We start from the raw sequence: 14,563 nt of genomic DNA on the forward strand, positions 1-14,563 counted from the left end.
CCAAGCGGATTCTGTTTTCAAGCGGCACTCGGTACATCCTCGTCTTCGTCTTCCTCGCTATCGTCGCCACACGGTGGGCGCCTGCTCGCGCCGCTTGGCGAGGCGGGATTCTGGTCCTGATGGTCCAAAGGCGAGGCTGGCGTGTGAGAATCACTTTCGTCTTGGGGGCCAGAGTCGCGTGCTTGTTCGTTGACGCCACCTCCGCCGCTTTCAACGCTGCGCAGACCGAAAGATGTCTCGTCAATGATGAGCGTGTTAATAGAAGAGCTTACGAACCCGCTCACTGTGGCGCGAAACTTTTGTCTTCGTCTTGAGAATCGTCCTCACCGGTCTCCGTCTCGTTTGTTGCCTGCTTTGCCGTTAGAGCTCGGATCATACCTTGAGATACAAAGGCTGCTCAGCTGCATTTCAGGCGGGCTCGGAGAACTGAGCGAGGACTCACCGGCTCTCGTCGTTCCTGCGCGAGGGACCGTCTTGCCAAATGCCCTCGAACGGGGCTCGATCGCGCCGGTTTTCTTGCGATGTGAGTACTTCCAAGTCTTCTCGCTGATCCAGTTGCCGCCCTCCCAAGGGAACCCTGTTCTCGATTGGCAATCGGCACAGACGCAGAACAAGAATGTTCCGTAGCCGTCAGGACACAGCTCAGTCTGTGAAGTGGCCAGGCGGAGTGTTGCAAGGTCCAAAATCTTGGTTGAAGGAGTCATGGACCGCTATGAAGGTGCGCGGGTTGGTTGACAGGCGATAACAGTCCGAACAACTTGTCAGGAGGTTCGCGGACGGACATCACTTTGCGATGAGACCTGCGCAGGAACCTCGCGGTGCCGACTTTGCCCTCTCTGGCGTCTCCCTCTCTCTCCTTGTCTCTACCCAATCTCTCCATCTTGAGCAATCAACCCTCTGTCCGCTCCACAGGGCGGCAGCTCGGGAAGATACAATTCCTCGGCCCGTCAAGACAGTCGCACGAGCTCGCGCCCCCGCTATTACTCGCCGCACTTGACAAACCCGACGGTCGGCACGGATCAGACTAGTGATCTTGATAGTCTCGGTCTGGCAACTTGAGATCGATCAAAGGCTCTCGCAGCAAAAACTGACCACTCCACCCGCGCCGCATATGTCGTCCTATCGATACGCCGTGCTTGAATTCGTCCTCGAAAGCCATCTCTGGACAGTCTTGACGGTACGCTAGACTTCAATCTTGCCTAGGCTCTGTAGTGCTGTGCTGACGCCTCTGCGCGCGAGAACAATTGAAGAAGAAGGAGCCTATTCCTCTCCCGCTTGGATGCTTTCAGATTTCTCGCCGAGCTTCTGTTCACATCTCTGCGATTCTGTCTAAAAGTCCATCAGCGCCGGCTCCGCACAATACGGTCGCAGGGACACCCCCTCCGGAACGATGTCGTTTACTCGACCGGGTCCTTCGCAGACTGAACTTTGGTTTGAAACGATGCGGAATATGAGACTTTTTGAACAGCAAAGTCGACGTTGATGGAGAAGAGGGCCGGCAGCATCGTCGTCAATTTGGACCACTTCTCACCTGTTCGCCGCGTTTCCTTTTTCCCCTTTCGTCTCCTTCGATGTGACTGACTAGCTTTTGCCTACGAAAGCACACCTCTAGTAACAATGACATGACGATCTCGACCAAATACTGTGCCAACCTCGTCCAGAGGCAGCAGGTCCGGTAGGTTCGACAATGTTTGCCGATCTCCAATGAGTTTCTGACGATTTTATCCTCCTGTCAGCTGAAGAGTGGTCCAAATTGACGACGATGCTGCCGGCCCTTTTCTCCGTGGACGCCGGCTCGACTGTCCAAAAGGTCTCGTATTCTGCAGCGTTCCGAACTAATGTTCGAGTCTGCGTAGGACCCGGCCGGGTAAACGATATCGACGCGAGAGGATGTCCCTGTGACCGTATTGCGCGGGCGCCAGCTGCATTTCCGAAAGCGCAGGGACCTGCACCGTAGTCTGCCGCGTTGCGCTCCTTGGCCTCTCTCGCCTCGCTTTCCTCCCGTTCCTTCTTCGTCTGTTTCTTACTCTACAGCTTTCAAAGCTAAGGTACTGCTGACGTTCCGCTGGTCGGCATCGCCTCGTTAGGCAATGGCGCGAGACACTCACTCTTGCGGCGGAGGAGATTGCCGAACGACACCGTCATCTCTACCCCGCTGTGATCTCCTCTTGCTCAATTCTGTCACCACTTTTACAGAGCGTACTTCGACCCGAGCCTTACCGCAGACGAGCAGGTCGTCACACTCATGATCGCGGCTACGCTCAGTATGTTGGTGGCGGAGAAAGATGGAACCGCGTTCGCGCAGACGCAGTTCGTATTTGATCTCGGTATCCTCGTCAAGTCGGGAGTCGGCACCGCCTATCGACTCTCCGCCAAGAATGGTTTCCTCTCGATTTTCTCCTGTTCGAGAACGGATCCGATGACAATGAGAAACTCTTCGGCAGCATTCGCCTCGCTCAGCGCCGATTCGTTGCTTCAACTACCGGCAGTCGACATTCGGGGCTCCGCGCTGAGCGAGGCGGATGTTACCGAAGAGCTTCTCGTTATCGTCAGACCCGTTCTCACGCAGGTGGAAATCGAGGTGAGGCCACTCTTGGCGGGGTCGGTAAGCCGTGACGACTTCCAACTTGACGGCGGTGCCAAGATCAAAGACGAACTGCGATGGTGCGAATGCAGTGCCGCCTTTCTCTGCCATCAACATACTGAGCGTACCCGCGATCATGAATGAGACGAACTGTTCGTCTGCGGTAAGGCTCGGGTCGAAGTACGCTTGGTGAAAATGATGACAGAAATGGGCAAAGAAAATCACCGCGGGGTGGAGATGGCGGAGTCGTTCGGTAATCTCCTCCGCCGCGAGTTCGCGAAAGTCGGCGAGGAGACATACCAGCTGAGTTGCGCGACCTACATTTTGAGCGTCCTCGGGCCAAAGAGAGACGAACGAGCTGCTTGCTTGAAATGCGATCGGGATGATACCTGAGTCGGACGATTGACTTCCAAACTTTCACTGGCACAACGGACCCGAAGATCTTGATGCCCGCGACTCGACCAATGCTTGTTCCGACACGTTTGAATAGATGTCAAAAAGTCGAAGGTGGCATGGATCCAGCCCGCCTTGCACGAGCTATCGAGTCCGGGAAGTCGAGCTTCTTCCAGGTATACAAGGAGCTCGGACAGTTCGGTCCCGAGACTTTGCAATTTGAGAGCGGTGATAAGCCCACAACGTCGATGTTGGAAAGTTTCGAAACCGAACTACCGGAGCTCCTTATATACAGCTACCGGAGCTCCTCATAGAGTCGCCTCCGTCGATTGGAACATGCTGTAAAGAGGGAGCTACACGAGGTTATCACCGTGATCCAGAGTGTCGAGGCGATCACGGGATCTAAAATGATTTCGTTCGGAACCGACGGGGACGCCGCGAGACGCCGTAGCTTTATTGCCGCGCTGATGTCGGAGAGTTTCGAGACGGAACTACCCGAGCTCTTCAGATACTTTGAAGACTATCGAGTCCCCGGACTCGATAGCTCTTGCGGGGCAGGCGGCACCCATGCAACCTTCGATTTCCGCCACCTCTTCAAGCCATTCGGGACGACGATCCCTCGAGTCGCGGGCATCAAGACCTTCGGTTCCGTCGTGACAGAGGCAGTCTTTTGTCGCGCGATTGTTTTCCAGACCTTCACTGTCACGACGGAACCGGAACCGAAGGTCTTGATGCCCACGACTCGATGGATTGTCGTCCCGACTCGCTTGAAGAGGTGGCGGAAGCCGAAGGTGGCATGGGTACCGCCCGCCTCGCACGAGCTATCGAAACCGGAAAATCGAGCTTCGCCCATGTATCTGAAGAGCTCGGGGTAGTTTGGTCTCGAGACTTTTCGACATGAGGGTGGCGATAAACCCATGACGTTGCGCGGCATCTCCGTCGGTTCCAAACGATATCATCTTCGCTTCCGTTATCGCCTCGTCAGTTTGAATGACGGTGATAACTTCGTGCAGCTCCCTCTTTGCAGCATGTTTGCCGTGAGATGCGACCACGGGGAAAATGAATGACTCTGAAAGGTAGGCAAGAGAGTGTCAGTGGAGAGACTCAGCGAGGACGCGAAAAAAAGGGGCAGAGGGAAGCTCATTCGCGAGTCGGATGCAGCTGGCGATATACACTGAAGCTATACTCGCAAGTACCAGAATGCGCTCTTCCACGAGCTTGGCGACGCGACCGAAGTCTTCGAGCGAAGAGACGTCGTGTTGATCGGCCAAATCTCGGTCGAAGAACCTCCGTCCACTTCTCGAGGGCCTTTTCTTCGACCGCTCCGCGTGAAGGTGCGGTAGAGCGGAGGTTTTCGGATTCGACTGTGTATGATCGTTGTAGTCGATATCCTCGCGAACAGTATACCGCCAGAAGTTTGAGCCAATGAGAAGCCATTGAGTAAGGGTTGGTCGACGCTGAGGGAATGAATCCGCCGCGGAAGTGAGCTAAAACCCGGACGAGAGAATCGCTTCCTATAAATCTGAACGAGAATCCCGATCTTCTTCTCCTCCTTTGAAAGCGGTACATTGACCGATCCTCCTGCGACAGCCTCCTCGAGTGTCTGCACAGTCCGAGGTGCGGGCGTTTTCTGGTCGAGGAATTGTCAGATGAGACGATTCAGTCGGTACACTGCGATAGCGGTAAGTGTCCCTCGCTGCGCTTGTCCGACTCTTTGAATGCTTGATGCGAGATTCCAGATTCTTCCTTTCCAGAGAATCTTCGAGCGTCGTAAGCGGTGGGATTGAAGCGAGAGCTGGGTTTGGCGGAGAGGTCAAGTGCTCGGTGATTAAGCGACTGCGATCCCAGTCCCTTAAAGCGGACAGTCCAGAGGTCCGGCCAAGGTCCGCGTTGGTTTGGAGGGCGAGAGAAGGAGCGAGAGTTGTCGCGCGCGCGCCGGCTGCCGCTCCACTTTGCGACTTTCGCTCAACTTGCGCACATTCTGCGACCGCTTTCAAGATGTCTGACGATGATTTCGTAAGCTTTCACCAAGATCTCCCTGGCCAAACGACCGCTGAGCCTCCTGACGAGCCTGTACCGCGCAGATGATGGATGATGAGGAAGTAAGTCCCGCTTGCTCGCCAACATGGGGTCTCCAGCTAGGAGGACCAGCCTGAGATCTCTCATGGTGCTCGTTTGCCCGCCGCCGAGACCTTACACGGATCGATGGGTCCACAACCCGATGCTTGATCGCTTACGCTGCCTCTTCGCCTCGTTCTCTGCTCGCTAGGAGTACGATTTCGAGTACGAAGGATCCGAGAACGAGGACGACGAAGTCGACGTCGAGAACGAATACTATAAAGCGAAATGTGCGGACCTTGCCCTTGCACGCTTCCGAGCGAATCTAACGGGGGAGTGGTACTGAGCACGCCTCTCGGTGCAATACTATGTGACACAGCTCAGCGAGATGATCCCGACGTAGCGCTCGCGGCGTTCCAGAAGATCGTGTCGGACGAATCAGCACGCAACGAACAAGGCGATTTCGGGTTCAAAGCCCTCAAACAGATGACGAAACTCACGTTCAAACACGAACGGTACGACGAAGCGTTGACACACTACAAGACGTTATTGACCTACACCAAGAAGGGCGTGACGCGTAATGTCGCCGAGAAAGCAATCAATCGCATCCTCGACTATGTCAGTGCCGAACCTAAACTTGGTACCGAGAATATGCAAGAGTTCTATGAGGTGACGATGCACGCTCTCGAGGAGCAGAAGAACGACGTGAGCCATGAGACCTTGTCCTGGAACGGCTGGACGTGCGCAGTTCACTGATCGAGATCGTTCTTGCTTCACTACTCAGCGTCTCAGTACGAAAACGAACCTCAAACTGGCAAAGTTGTGGCTTGATCGTCACGAGTACAATCGATTGAACAAGGTGAGATGTCTGTTGCGACGTAATATGCCACTTGACGACGATGATTGACATAGGTGAGAACCGGGACCAGATTCTGCGAGAACTGCATGACTCGTGCGCGCCAACCGATGACGGAGCCGATGTCGACTCGTCGAAAGGTACGACGCAGCTCGAAGTGTATGCCCTTGAGATTCAAATGTATGGCGAGATGAAGAACAACAAGAAGCTGAGGGTCAGTAATTTCTGAACGGTATCTCTGAGGATCTATTGATTTTAACAGCCTGTTTGATCTTTGACAGGAGATCTACGAAAAGAGTCTGCGGGTCCGTTCTGCGATCCCGCATCCTCGCATCCAAGGTGTCATCCGCGAATGTGGTGGAAAGATGTACATGTCCGAGAGTGCGTCTTTCAACGGGTCTGGTTTCTGGCGCGCCCGTACTCATCTAGAGATCTCTCGCAGAGGATTGGACAAAGGCTCAAGTCGACTTTTTCGAGGCGTTCAAGGCATACGACGAGGCTGGATCGTCACAACGCACACAAGTACTCAAGTACCTCGTACTTGCGCACATGCTCACCGAGAGCGAGATTGACCCCTTCGACAGTCAAGAAACAAAACCGTTGAGTCTGCATCCTTCTGAGGGTCCCTCGCGAGTTTTTCCGGAAGACTAATTGCTTGCACGATACCCCGCAGTTACAAGAATGATCACGAGATTGCCGCGATGCAGGCACTTGTGCAAGCTTACCAACGCCGAGACGTGCATGAAGCTGAAAGGATCCTTCGAAGTACGCTTGATCTATAACCCTTTTCGCTTGAGCCAGTGTTTGACTTTATGAGCTCTCCTTGCAGCGAATCGCGAAACCATCATGGGAGATGCATTCATCCGCGAGTACATCGACGACGTCCTGCGTTCGCTGCGTACGCAGTGGATTCTCGACATCATCAAGCCTTACCAGCGGATCGAGATTGCCTACCTCGCTCGTGTGAGTGCGGCATTTTCTGTACTGAATGGACTCTGCTTATGTCCGTCAGTACTGCACAGCAACTGAGTATTCCTGACGAGCAAGTCGAGGACATTGTCGTCGCACTAATCCTGGATGAGAAAATCCAAGGTCGGATAGACCAGGTCACGGGTCGCCTCGAGCTCGATCGACAGTCAGTCCACAATTTTACAATGTCTTGAATGTTACCATTTAGAGACTGAACGCCATGTTTCGCACTTGACAGCACCGCGCTCGAGACTCGTCGGTACCAGACCCTCGACGCTTGGACCACACAGCTCGTGGCAATCCAGTCCAACCTGCTGACGAAAGCTGCGACCGTCGGTGGTGATCGCTCGCAAGGGCCAGGAGGGCCTGGGGGAAGTATGGCGGGAGGTCTACCAGATTTGATGGGTTGGCCTTCGAGACCTGCTGGAGGAATGGGCGAAGCTTACTGAACACGTCGATTTTCTCGTTCACTGTCGTCGACTGACATTGCTGTACTCTAGTCGTTTGTTTCTCAGTGTTTCAATCCTGTTCTGTAGATCGCTCTTGCAAAGATAACACCTGTTTGTTCGTGGTTCAATTTGATCGTTGCACGCTCCGCTTGGCGTTCCTTTTGCCATTCTCGCGCGTCCGCCCAGAAGCGATACTCGATTGTCGCGCGTCCTACACGAGTCGGGGGCAACGACGTCCGGCGTCAAAGTCCGCAGCACAGCCCCGCTTATCCGAATCTCCATTCGAACCCATGTCGCACTCTGTCACGCCGGAACAGCCTGTCGATAAGCCAACACTCTCCTCAGGAGACCCAGAAACTAGTTCCACTGCCGTTCGCCGCCGCAATATCAACGTCCGCCGCTCACTGCCTCTCGGGGCCTCTGTTGGCATCAGTGTCTCCCTCCTGGTTGCTCTCGTAGCACTCGCTGCATATAGCTGGATGGATCCGATGCGACTCGATACCAATCACAGCGAGTACTATCGACAAACTCTCAATGCTGACCCACTTCCCCGCAAGATCCGACTCGGGTCGTTCAATATTCGTTACGATCCCTCTTCACCAGTACGACCGATCAGACGATTCCTCGATACTTTCACGTCATCATATGGGGGAGGGAAGACGCACAAGCCAGACGGTCCGCAATGGGGCGAAAGACGTTGGGAGCTGAGACGAGAAAAGGTCGTCGACCAAGTCTTGTTTCACGAACTCGACCTGATCGGGTTTCAAGAAGTGTTGGATCACCAGTACCAAGATTTGCAAGTTCTCCTCGGTGAAGAGTTTGGGCATGTTGGAGTTGGAAGAGATGATGGTCAACGTCGAGGAGAAGCTGTGCCGATTTTCTATCGCAAATCTCGATTCTCGCTCATCTCGTACACCCACAAATGGTTGTCCCCGACTCCTGAAATACCTGGCTCGGTGGGTTGGGATGCGGGACAACCGAGGATGGTGACAATTGCCCGGTTCGTCGACTTGCAACGTCCGAGCGCGACGAACCGAGTCATTGTCGGCAACACGCACTGGGACGATCGAGGACTCGAAGCAAGGACTCAAAGCGCTCGATTGATTCTCGACTTGATTGAGCACGAGTCAAAGACCGAGACTTCGGGGATTGACCCAGTCGTGATCCTGCTCGGCGACTTGAACTCGCCGGCCGAGGAAGCAGGGTACAGGGTGCTCACGGGTGGCAAGTACGCGGGTCAAGGCAAAGTCGGGAACGAGAAGAGCTTCTGGGACTCGAGGCACGAGATTGCGACGAGGACGACCAAACTCGCTGGACCTGGTGCGCTCAGCCAGTATGTTGTTCCGAAATCTCGTTCATGTCGTGCAAGGCTTCATAAATGAGCACATATTGACAACCGAGCATCATGGTCTGCAGTGCCTATGGACCGCTCAACACGTTTACCGGGTTCGTGCCGTCCGACACTGCCCAAGTGATCGACTTTATCCTCGTGTACGACAACTCGGCATTTGTGGCGCCTCACATCGGATCCCCTTGGGCAGAAATGGTCGCAGAAGAAACGCCCGAAGAGAAGGCAAGAATTTTGGACGCCGACAATGCCGACGAGGTCATGGCTGCTATTCCGGCAAGCGATCACAATTCTCCTCCGGCTTCACCCGATTCTGCGGCGACACAGCCGCTGTTTGATCCTGGGACTCAGGGAGCGATGCGAGAACGGCAGGTCAAGTGGAAAGTGGCGAGGTATGGAGTTGTGCCAAACTTTAGTGAGGATGTCGGAGGCAAGCGCGGTGGGGCAGAGGACGGCTTGATCGTGAGCGATCACCGATTGATTGTTGTCGCGCTCGAAGAAGTTGTAGCTTGAAAGGTGATGCAATGCGCGGCAGCGAAGGCATGCCGAACGGTAGGAAATGCGGGACTCTGGTTCACGCGTCTCGCGGCAAAAGCTCTTCGGTTACCTTGCAAAGTACTATTGAGCCCCTCATAGAAGCACACCATGAAACAAAGAGCGGCCAGGGAGCGTGCGAGGGACGCGGCTAAAGTTGCCGGTGCGAAAATCAGCTGCGACCAAATGGAAACGCTAAGTCGGACGGAGCCTCGCTTCGTCTCTTGCCATTCAACTTCAACCAACGATGTATCGCCTCGCCCGTACCGCCATCGCATGCGCTCCCCGATCTGTTCAGGCTACTCCCCTCGCCCGTCGGTGAGTCGTCTGTCACGCTCTGGGGCCCCCGATACACGCGCGCCGGCGTCGGTGTCCCCCACTTGGCGTTCCGCTCACGCCAGCCACTGACGGTTTCGTCTCGTGTGCGTGCTCAGGGCATTCTCGGGCATGGTACAAGGAGACGCTCCTGTCTCGCTGTACACGCTCACGGAAGAGGAGATGATGTTGAGGGACTCGGGTCAGTCGATTTCCCCCTTTTTCAACGGCAGTCCGCGCATCGCAGGCCTTCCGCCCCTTTCCGCTCTGTTCCGCATCAACATTCGCTGACCCTCGTCACGATACAGTGCGCAAATTTGCTGAAGAGGTCGTCGAGCCCAAAAGTCGCGAAATGGACGAAAATGAACAGATGGATCCTTCCATCATCAAAGGCCTCTTTGACCAAGGTGTACGCTCTCTATCGCTTCCTCGAGCCCCTCATCCGAAGGATCGAACTGACCCAGCGACTCCTGACTTCCGCAAAATGTTTAGCTCATGGCAATCGAGACCGATCCCGATCACGGCGGAGCTGGAGCTTCGTTCACTTCTGCGATCCTCGCCATCGAGGAACTCGCCAAGATTGACCCTGCCGTCAGTGTGTGTTGCGATGTGCACAACACGCTTGTCAACACGGTTATTCGCAAGTACGCCTCGGACGCGATGAAGGAGAAATACCTCCCGCAGCTCTCCACGAGCAAGGTCAGTCCCTCGGCCGTGTCTTCTAGTTCCGTTTTCTTCTGCCTCTGACAACGGATACCGTACATATCTATAGCTGGGATCGTTTGCTTTGTCGGAACCCGCTTCGGGATCGGATGCGTTCGCGCTCAAGACGACCGCCAAAAAGAGTGAAGACGGGTCGTACTACACCATCTCGGGGTCCAAGATGTGGATCACCAACTCTGCCGAGGCCGAGATCTTCCTCGTGAGTCCCAGTCTAGATCAAGTCACGCGCAACAGATCGAGTCATTACTGAGCACGTTCCCCATTCCCTCCCCCGCGTTCTAGGTGTTTGCCACGCTCGACCCGAGCAAGGGCTACAAGGGCATCTCGTGCTTCCTGCTCGAGAAGGAGATGGGCGTTGAGATTGCCAAGAAGGAGAAGAAGGTATGACCCTGTCTGAGCTCAAACTTCCTGTCCATGCTGGGCTAAACATGCGGGTCTTGCTCGTCACGCTCCGACAGCTCGGTATTCGCGCTTCTTCCACCTGCACGCTCAACTTTGACGACGTCAAGGTTCCTGCAGAGAACTTGGTCGGCGAGGAAGGTCAAGGTTACAAGTGCGTCTTTTTGCATCGTCATACGAGCCTTCTCCTCAAGCCAAAATCTGAGCCGAGACTGACGAGCCTGGTGGCTAGGTACGCGATCGAAATTTTGAACGAAGGACGAGTCGGTATTGCCGCACAGATGGTCGGTCTCGCCCAAGGAGCGTTCAACAAGTCTGTCCCCTACACGTTTGACCGCAAGCAATTCGGTCAATCCGTAGGCAGCGTACGTTCTCCAAGAACTTTTCCTCCTTCTCCGGTCGTGTCCCGAATCACTGACAAGGTCGATTTTCATCATTAGTTCCAAGGCATGCAAATGCAGTTTGCCGAAGTCGCAACCGAGATTGAAGCGGCCCGACTCATGTGTTACAACGCTGCGAGGATGAAGGAGCAAGGTCTGCCGTTCACGAAGCAAGCGGCCATGTGCAAGTTGTACAGTTCGCAAGTGGCGCAACGAGCTTCGGGAGCCGCGATTGAATGGGCTGGAGGACTCGGATACACGAGAGAGACTGGAATCGAGAGGTACTGGAGGGACTCGAAGATTGGAGCCTTGTACGAAGGAACTTCAAACATTCAACTCATCACGATCGGTGAGAGAAGATTTTCTTTCTATCGTCTGGTCGAGAAAACCTCAATCTTTATTGACCCCTCCGATTCTTCACGTAAACAGGCAAGTTCTTGACCAAGGAGTACGGGTCGTGAAACCGCTAGCTCCTTTTCCCTTCCATTGTAGACGATATTTCCGCCCAACGCAAGCAGTGCCTTTCGAATGCATCTCGACGGATAGAGAGGACGATCAGTTTGATGCAAATCGCAAGAAATGAGAGGATTGCTGCATGTCTAGATTTACAAAGATTCAAGGGAAGGGATATCACGACATATGACAACTTTTTCAAGCAGGTACACCAGAGGGAGAACGAGGTAGAGAGCATGGCAGTAGGAAAAAGATTTGATCCAACAAAAAAGGCTGTTTACCGAATGAAAGGGGTTGACAAGAGGGAGAGAATAGAGAAAAAAGACAGAAATGAGAAAGGGCGTCGAGGGCGTATGCTCAAGCATAGGTATCTTGACGCTGATCGAGTTCTTCGACGAGGGCATCGATCACGTCGTCGACTTGATCGAGGGGTACTCGACATCCGAGCGAAACAAGTTGACGGTATTGACCCAATTTCGTGCCGGTCCCCGCTTTGCTCTGACGGTCGACGAGTTTGACAAACAAGTCTTGCCGCTCTTGCGTGAATCGCTCGATCCGACTTCTCAACGCCGTTGCTCGTTCGGAAGCGTCGGCAGGGGGATGATCGATCAGGTCTCGGTACGCATCGAGGTCGGCTTGCGGTCCAGAAGTCGCAGTCGCAGGTCCTCCTTCTTGGTCGTACTGTTGTTCCCGCGAGTCCTCGTCTCGAACCCATTTCTCCCACCCTAACCTGAACCGTTTGCCCATCTTCGCTTCGAGGTCTCGTTTCAGTTCGGCCTCTCTCGTTTCGAGTTCGTCTTCGACGTTCCCTCCGTTCTCCCCTGCAATGTTGGTTTCGAGCTGTTGAATTGTTTGTTGCTGTTCGTCAATTTCGGATTGCAATGATGCGAGGAGTGAGTCGGCCTGTGCGACTTCGCGATCCTTGTCGGCAAGTTCGGCGTCGTACGTCGACGCGAGGGTCTCGAACAAGGTTGTCATGGCCGGCACGAGGTGATGAGAGATGCGTTGTCCCGTCGTTGAACTGTGCAGTCTCGGCATCGCGCTGAACGCCGCCTGAGACGGTACTCGAGCGTGGGATGATGTCGGTGCGAGTCCGTTTGACGACTGCGCATGCGAAAGGGCGACGCCTCCTGCCTCTGACGACATGTTTGCCATGAGTCCTCCCGTGTGATTCGAGTCGACTCCGTTCGACAGGTGGCTCGCGCCATTCGACATTTCGTGGCTCGTCGCGACCAAAGCGTCTCCTCCACTCGCTCCCATCGTGCCCGCCTGTCCACTACCTACAGCTGCACCAACATCGGGCTCCCGGAACCGCTCGTCCTCCAAGATGTAATCCTCTGCCGTCTTGCCATCGCGGTTTGCGATTTTGGGGTCTGCACCGTTGTCGAGCAAGATCTTGACGAGTTTCTTGCTCCTCGCTCTCGCTGCGAGGGTCAATGCCGTCTCGCCTTCCTCGTCTTGAAAGTTGAGAATGTCGGCAACTTCTTCCGGGAACTGTACGAGTCGTGCAAGGACGGTTTCAATGTAGTACCTCGAAGCGTGCGTCTTGCCCTTTTGGAGCGCAATGTCGACAATGTAGTGAAACACGGTTCGGTCGTTGCGGTCAATATTGATCGTGGAGCGATGCAACAGTTCGAACAGTTCAGGGAACTTGCGCAGGTCGTAGTTGTTGGTAAACATGACGGAGCGCATGAGGGCCGTCTGACCCATCGAGTTGGCGCGGAAGATGTCGGCACCTGCAGACAGGAGGAGTTTGACGATCCTGATTCGACCCATCGCGCACGCCCAGTGTAGTGCGGTGTGGCCGTCGTCGTCAATGACGACGTTGGGGTCAAAGTCGGCGGGAGGTTGCAGCAGGAACGAAGGTACGGTCGTCGCTTCCGAGACAAAGTAATCGAGGATCATGCGTGCGTAGCGAAGCGGACCGAGTCCGAACTGCTGCTGCGCGGGTAACGGCGCCGGGTCGTATTGACCGAGGGCAGGGTGAATGGCCTGGTTCGGGTACGCGCCATACGGATCTGGTTGCTGCTGCTGGAGGTCGAGGGCCGAATGACCAGTCTTGCGCTTCTTGCTGTTGGGGACTCCGGCGCCGTACTCGTCCGTCTCCCCGTACGGCGATGGCGTCTCGCTTTGTTCACTCGCACTCGCGCCTGCTCCTCCACCAGGGGTCTCACTCCGCTGCAGTTGGTCGACTCGCGTCTCTCCATAGTCCTCGTCGCTGTCGGGATGGTCGAACGCCTTGCGCGTGCTCTTGGCCGCTTTCCGCTTGGTCGACGAGACGCGCGGGCCTTTCGCGGTCCCGGCGGGTGGCTGCATCCCTTGTCCGCCGGTCGTACCGTCGAACTGAGCGGCAATATCCTGCTTCTTGCGCGGTCGGGACGGCGCAGCGGTGATGTGTTTTGGCGCGAGCGGGGGCGAGTCGGGTCCCGGCATGTAGTCGAACATGGGCTGCAGCAGTCGATCAACGCCATACTGTCGCGCGAGCGCGATTCCTCGGTCCATCGGGACCCATGTTCCTGAACGCGAGAGGTGGCGAGGGTTCAGCAACCGACAAAGGCGCGCATGTGAGAGATAGGGAGAGAGAGCTCACCTTGGTACTTGCCGTAGCCGCCCTGGACTTTCTCGTGTGTAGCCTTCTGGACTTCGCGTTCGAGTACGCGCGTGCGTTGAGGTTTGTCGAATCCGGCGACTTTGAGGATCTGGGTCGCGTTCAACCAGGCGTCCGACTTGCGCCTCATGACGGCGACGCCTTGACACGGCATCTGTTGGCGTGCGGACATGCGAGACGCGTCGTCAGCACACACCTTGCGCGCGTAAATCGAACCATTTCGCGAGATTGCGCGCTCCCTGCGCGTTCACCACGCGCGGCGAGTACGAGGAGGCGAGTCGAGGCGAGGGGCGAGGCGAGGCGCGGTAAATTCCAACTCACCTCGTACACGGGAACTCCCGAGTAGCATGCCTTGTAGATCGCTGGGGCTTGGGTCGCCATCTTCTGCGGTCGGACTCGCGAAGGGCGCGTGAGGCGAGGTCCGGGAAGCGCGTCTGGTCACCACGAGATTGGGCAGACGGCGCCGATTTTACTAGTCACGGCGACTCCAGCGC

At 55.4% G+C, this 14,563-nt stretch overlaps 7 protein-coding genes across 7 annotated transcripts; 4 read left to right on the top strand and 3 right to left on the bottom strand.

Annotated features, from left to right (window-relative positions):
* Positions 1-17: 17 nt before the first annotated feature.
* JCM15063_002892 (uncharacterized protein) lies at positions 18-704 on the bottom strand (the record flags this gene model as incomplete). The annotated part of the gene is made up of 3 exons (XM_076679402.1): positions 18-216; positions 285-378; positions 443-704. 3 exons carry the CDS (start codon positions 702-704, stop codon positions 18-20), a joined length of 555 nt encoding a protein of 184 aa, XP_076533512.1.
* A 1,775-nt stretch (positions 705-2,479) lies between these two features.
* JCM15063_002893 (uncharacterized protein) lies at positions 2,480-2,882 on the bottom strand (the record flags this gene model as incomplete). Its single annotated transcript, XM_076679403.1, has 2 exons — positions 2,480-2,742; positions 2,810-2,882. The coding sequence occupies 2 exons, from the start codon at positions 2,880-2,882 to the stop codon at positions 2,480-2,482; spliced, it is 336 nt and encodes a 111-aa protein (XP_076533513.1).
* A 502-nt stretch (positions 2,883-3,384) lies between these two features.
* JCM15063_002894 (uncharacterized protein) lies at positions 3,385-3,852 on the top strand (the record flags this gene model as incomplete). Its single annotated transcript, XM_076679404.1, has 1 exon — positions 3,385-3,852. The coding sequence occupies one exon, from the start codon at positions 3,385-3,387 to the stop codon at positions 3,850-3,852; it is 468 nt and encodes a 155-aa protein (XP_076533514.1).
* A 1,123-nt stretch (positions 3,853-4,975) lies between these two features.
* On the top strand, positions 4,976-7,309 carry JCM15063_002895 (uncharacterized protein; the record flags this gene model as incomplete). Its single annotated transcript, XM_076679405.1, has 12 exons — positions 4,976-4,993; positions 5,062-5,079; positions 5,247-5,325; positions 5,415-5,740; positions 5,820-5,894; positions 5,965-6,105; positions 6,173-6,272; positions 6,334-6,490; positions 6,565-6,656; positions 6,721-6,854; positions 6,914-7,026; positions 7,099-7,309. The coding sequence occupies 12 exons, from the start codon at positions 4,976-4,978 to the stop codon at positions 7,307-7,309; spliced, it is 1,464 nt and encodes a 487-aa protein (XP_076533515.1).
* A 479-nt stretch (positions 7,310-7,788) lies between these two features.
* JCM15063_002896 (endonuclease/exonuclease/phosphatase family protein) lies at positions 7,789-9,170 on the top strand (the record flags this gene model as incomplete). Its single annotated transcript, XM_076679406.1, has 2 exons — positions 7,789-8,642; positions 8,726-9,170. 2 exons carry the CDS (start codon positions 7,789-7,791, stop codon positions 9,168-9,170), a joined length of 1,299 nt encoding a protein of 432 aa, XP_076533516.1.
* A 268-nt stretch (positions 9,171-9,438) lies between these two features.
* Positions 9,439-11,469, top strand: JCM15063_002897 (uncharacterized protein; the record flags this gene model as incomplete). Its single annotated transcript, XM_076679407.1, has 10 exons — positions 9,439-9,509; positions 9,626-9,708; positions 9,815-9,915; positions 9,999-10,205; positions 10,279-10,428; positions 10,512-10,610; positions 10,688-10,782; positions 10,861-10,993; positions 11,069-11,357; positions 11,438-11,469. 10 exons carry the CDS (start codon positions 9,439-9,441, stop codon positions 11,467-11,469), a joined length of 1,260 nt encoding a protein of 419 aa, XP_076533517.1.
* A 349-nt stretch (positions 11,470-11,818) lies between these two features.
* Positions 11,819-14,450, bottom strand: JCM15063_002898 (uncharacterized protein; the record flags this gene model as incomplete). Its single annotated transcript, XM_076679408.1, has 3 exons — positions 11,819-13,977; positions 14,052-14,223; positions 14,391-14,450. The coding sequence occupies 3 exons, from the start codon at positions 14,448-14,450 to the stop codon at positions 11,819-11,821; spliced, it is 2,391 nt and encodes a 796-aa protein (XP_076533518.1).
* Positions 14,451-14,563: the final 113 nt, after the last annotated feature.

The sequence above is a fragment of the Sporobolomyces koalae genome, assembly GCF_050403365.1.
Source record: "Sporobolomyces koalae JCM15063 DNA, S_koalae_JCM15063T_v1_ctg22, whole genome shotgun sequence".
Classification (NCBI taxonomy): Eukaryota; Fungi; Basidiomycota; class Microbotryomycetes; order Sporidiobolales; family Sporidiobolaceae; genus Sporobolomyces; species Sporobolomyces koalae.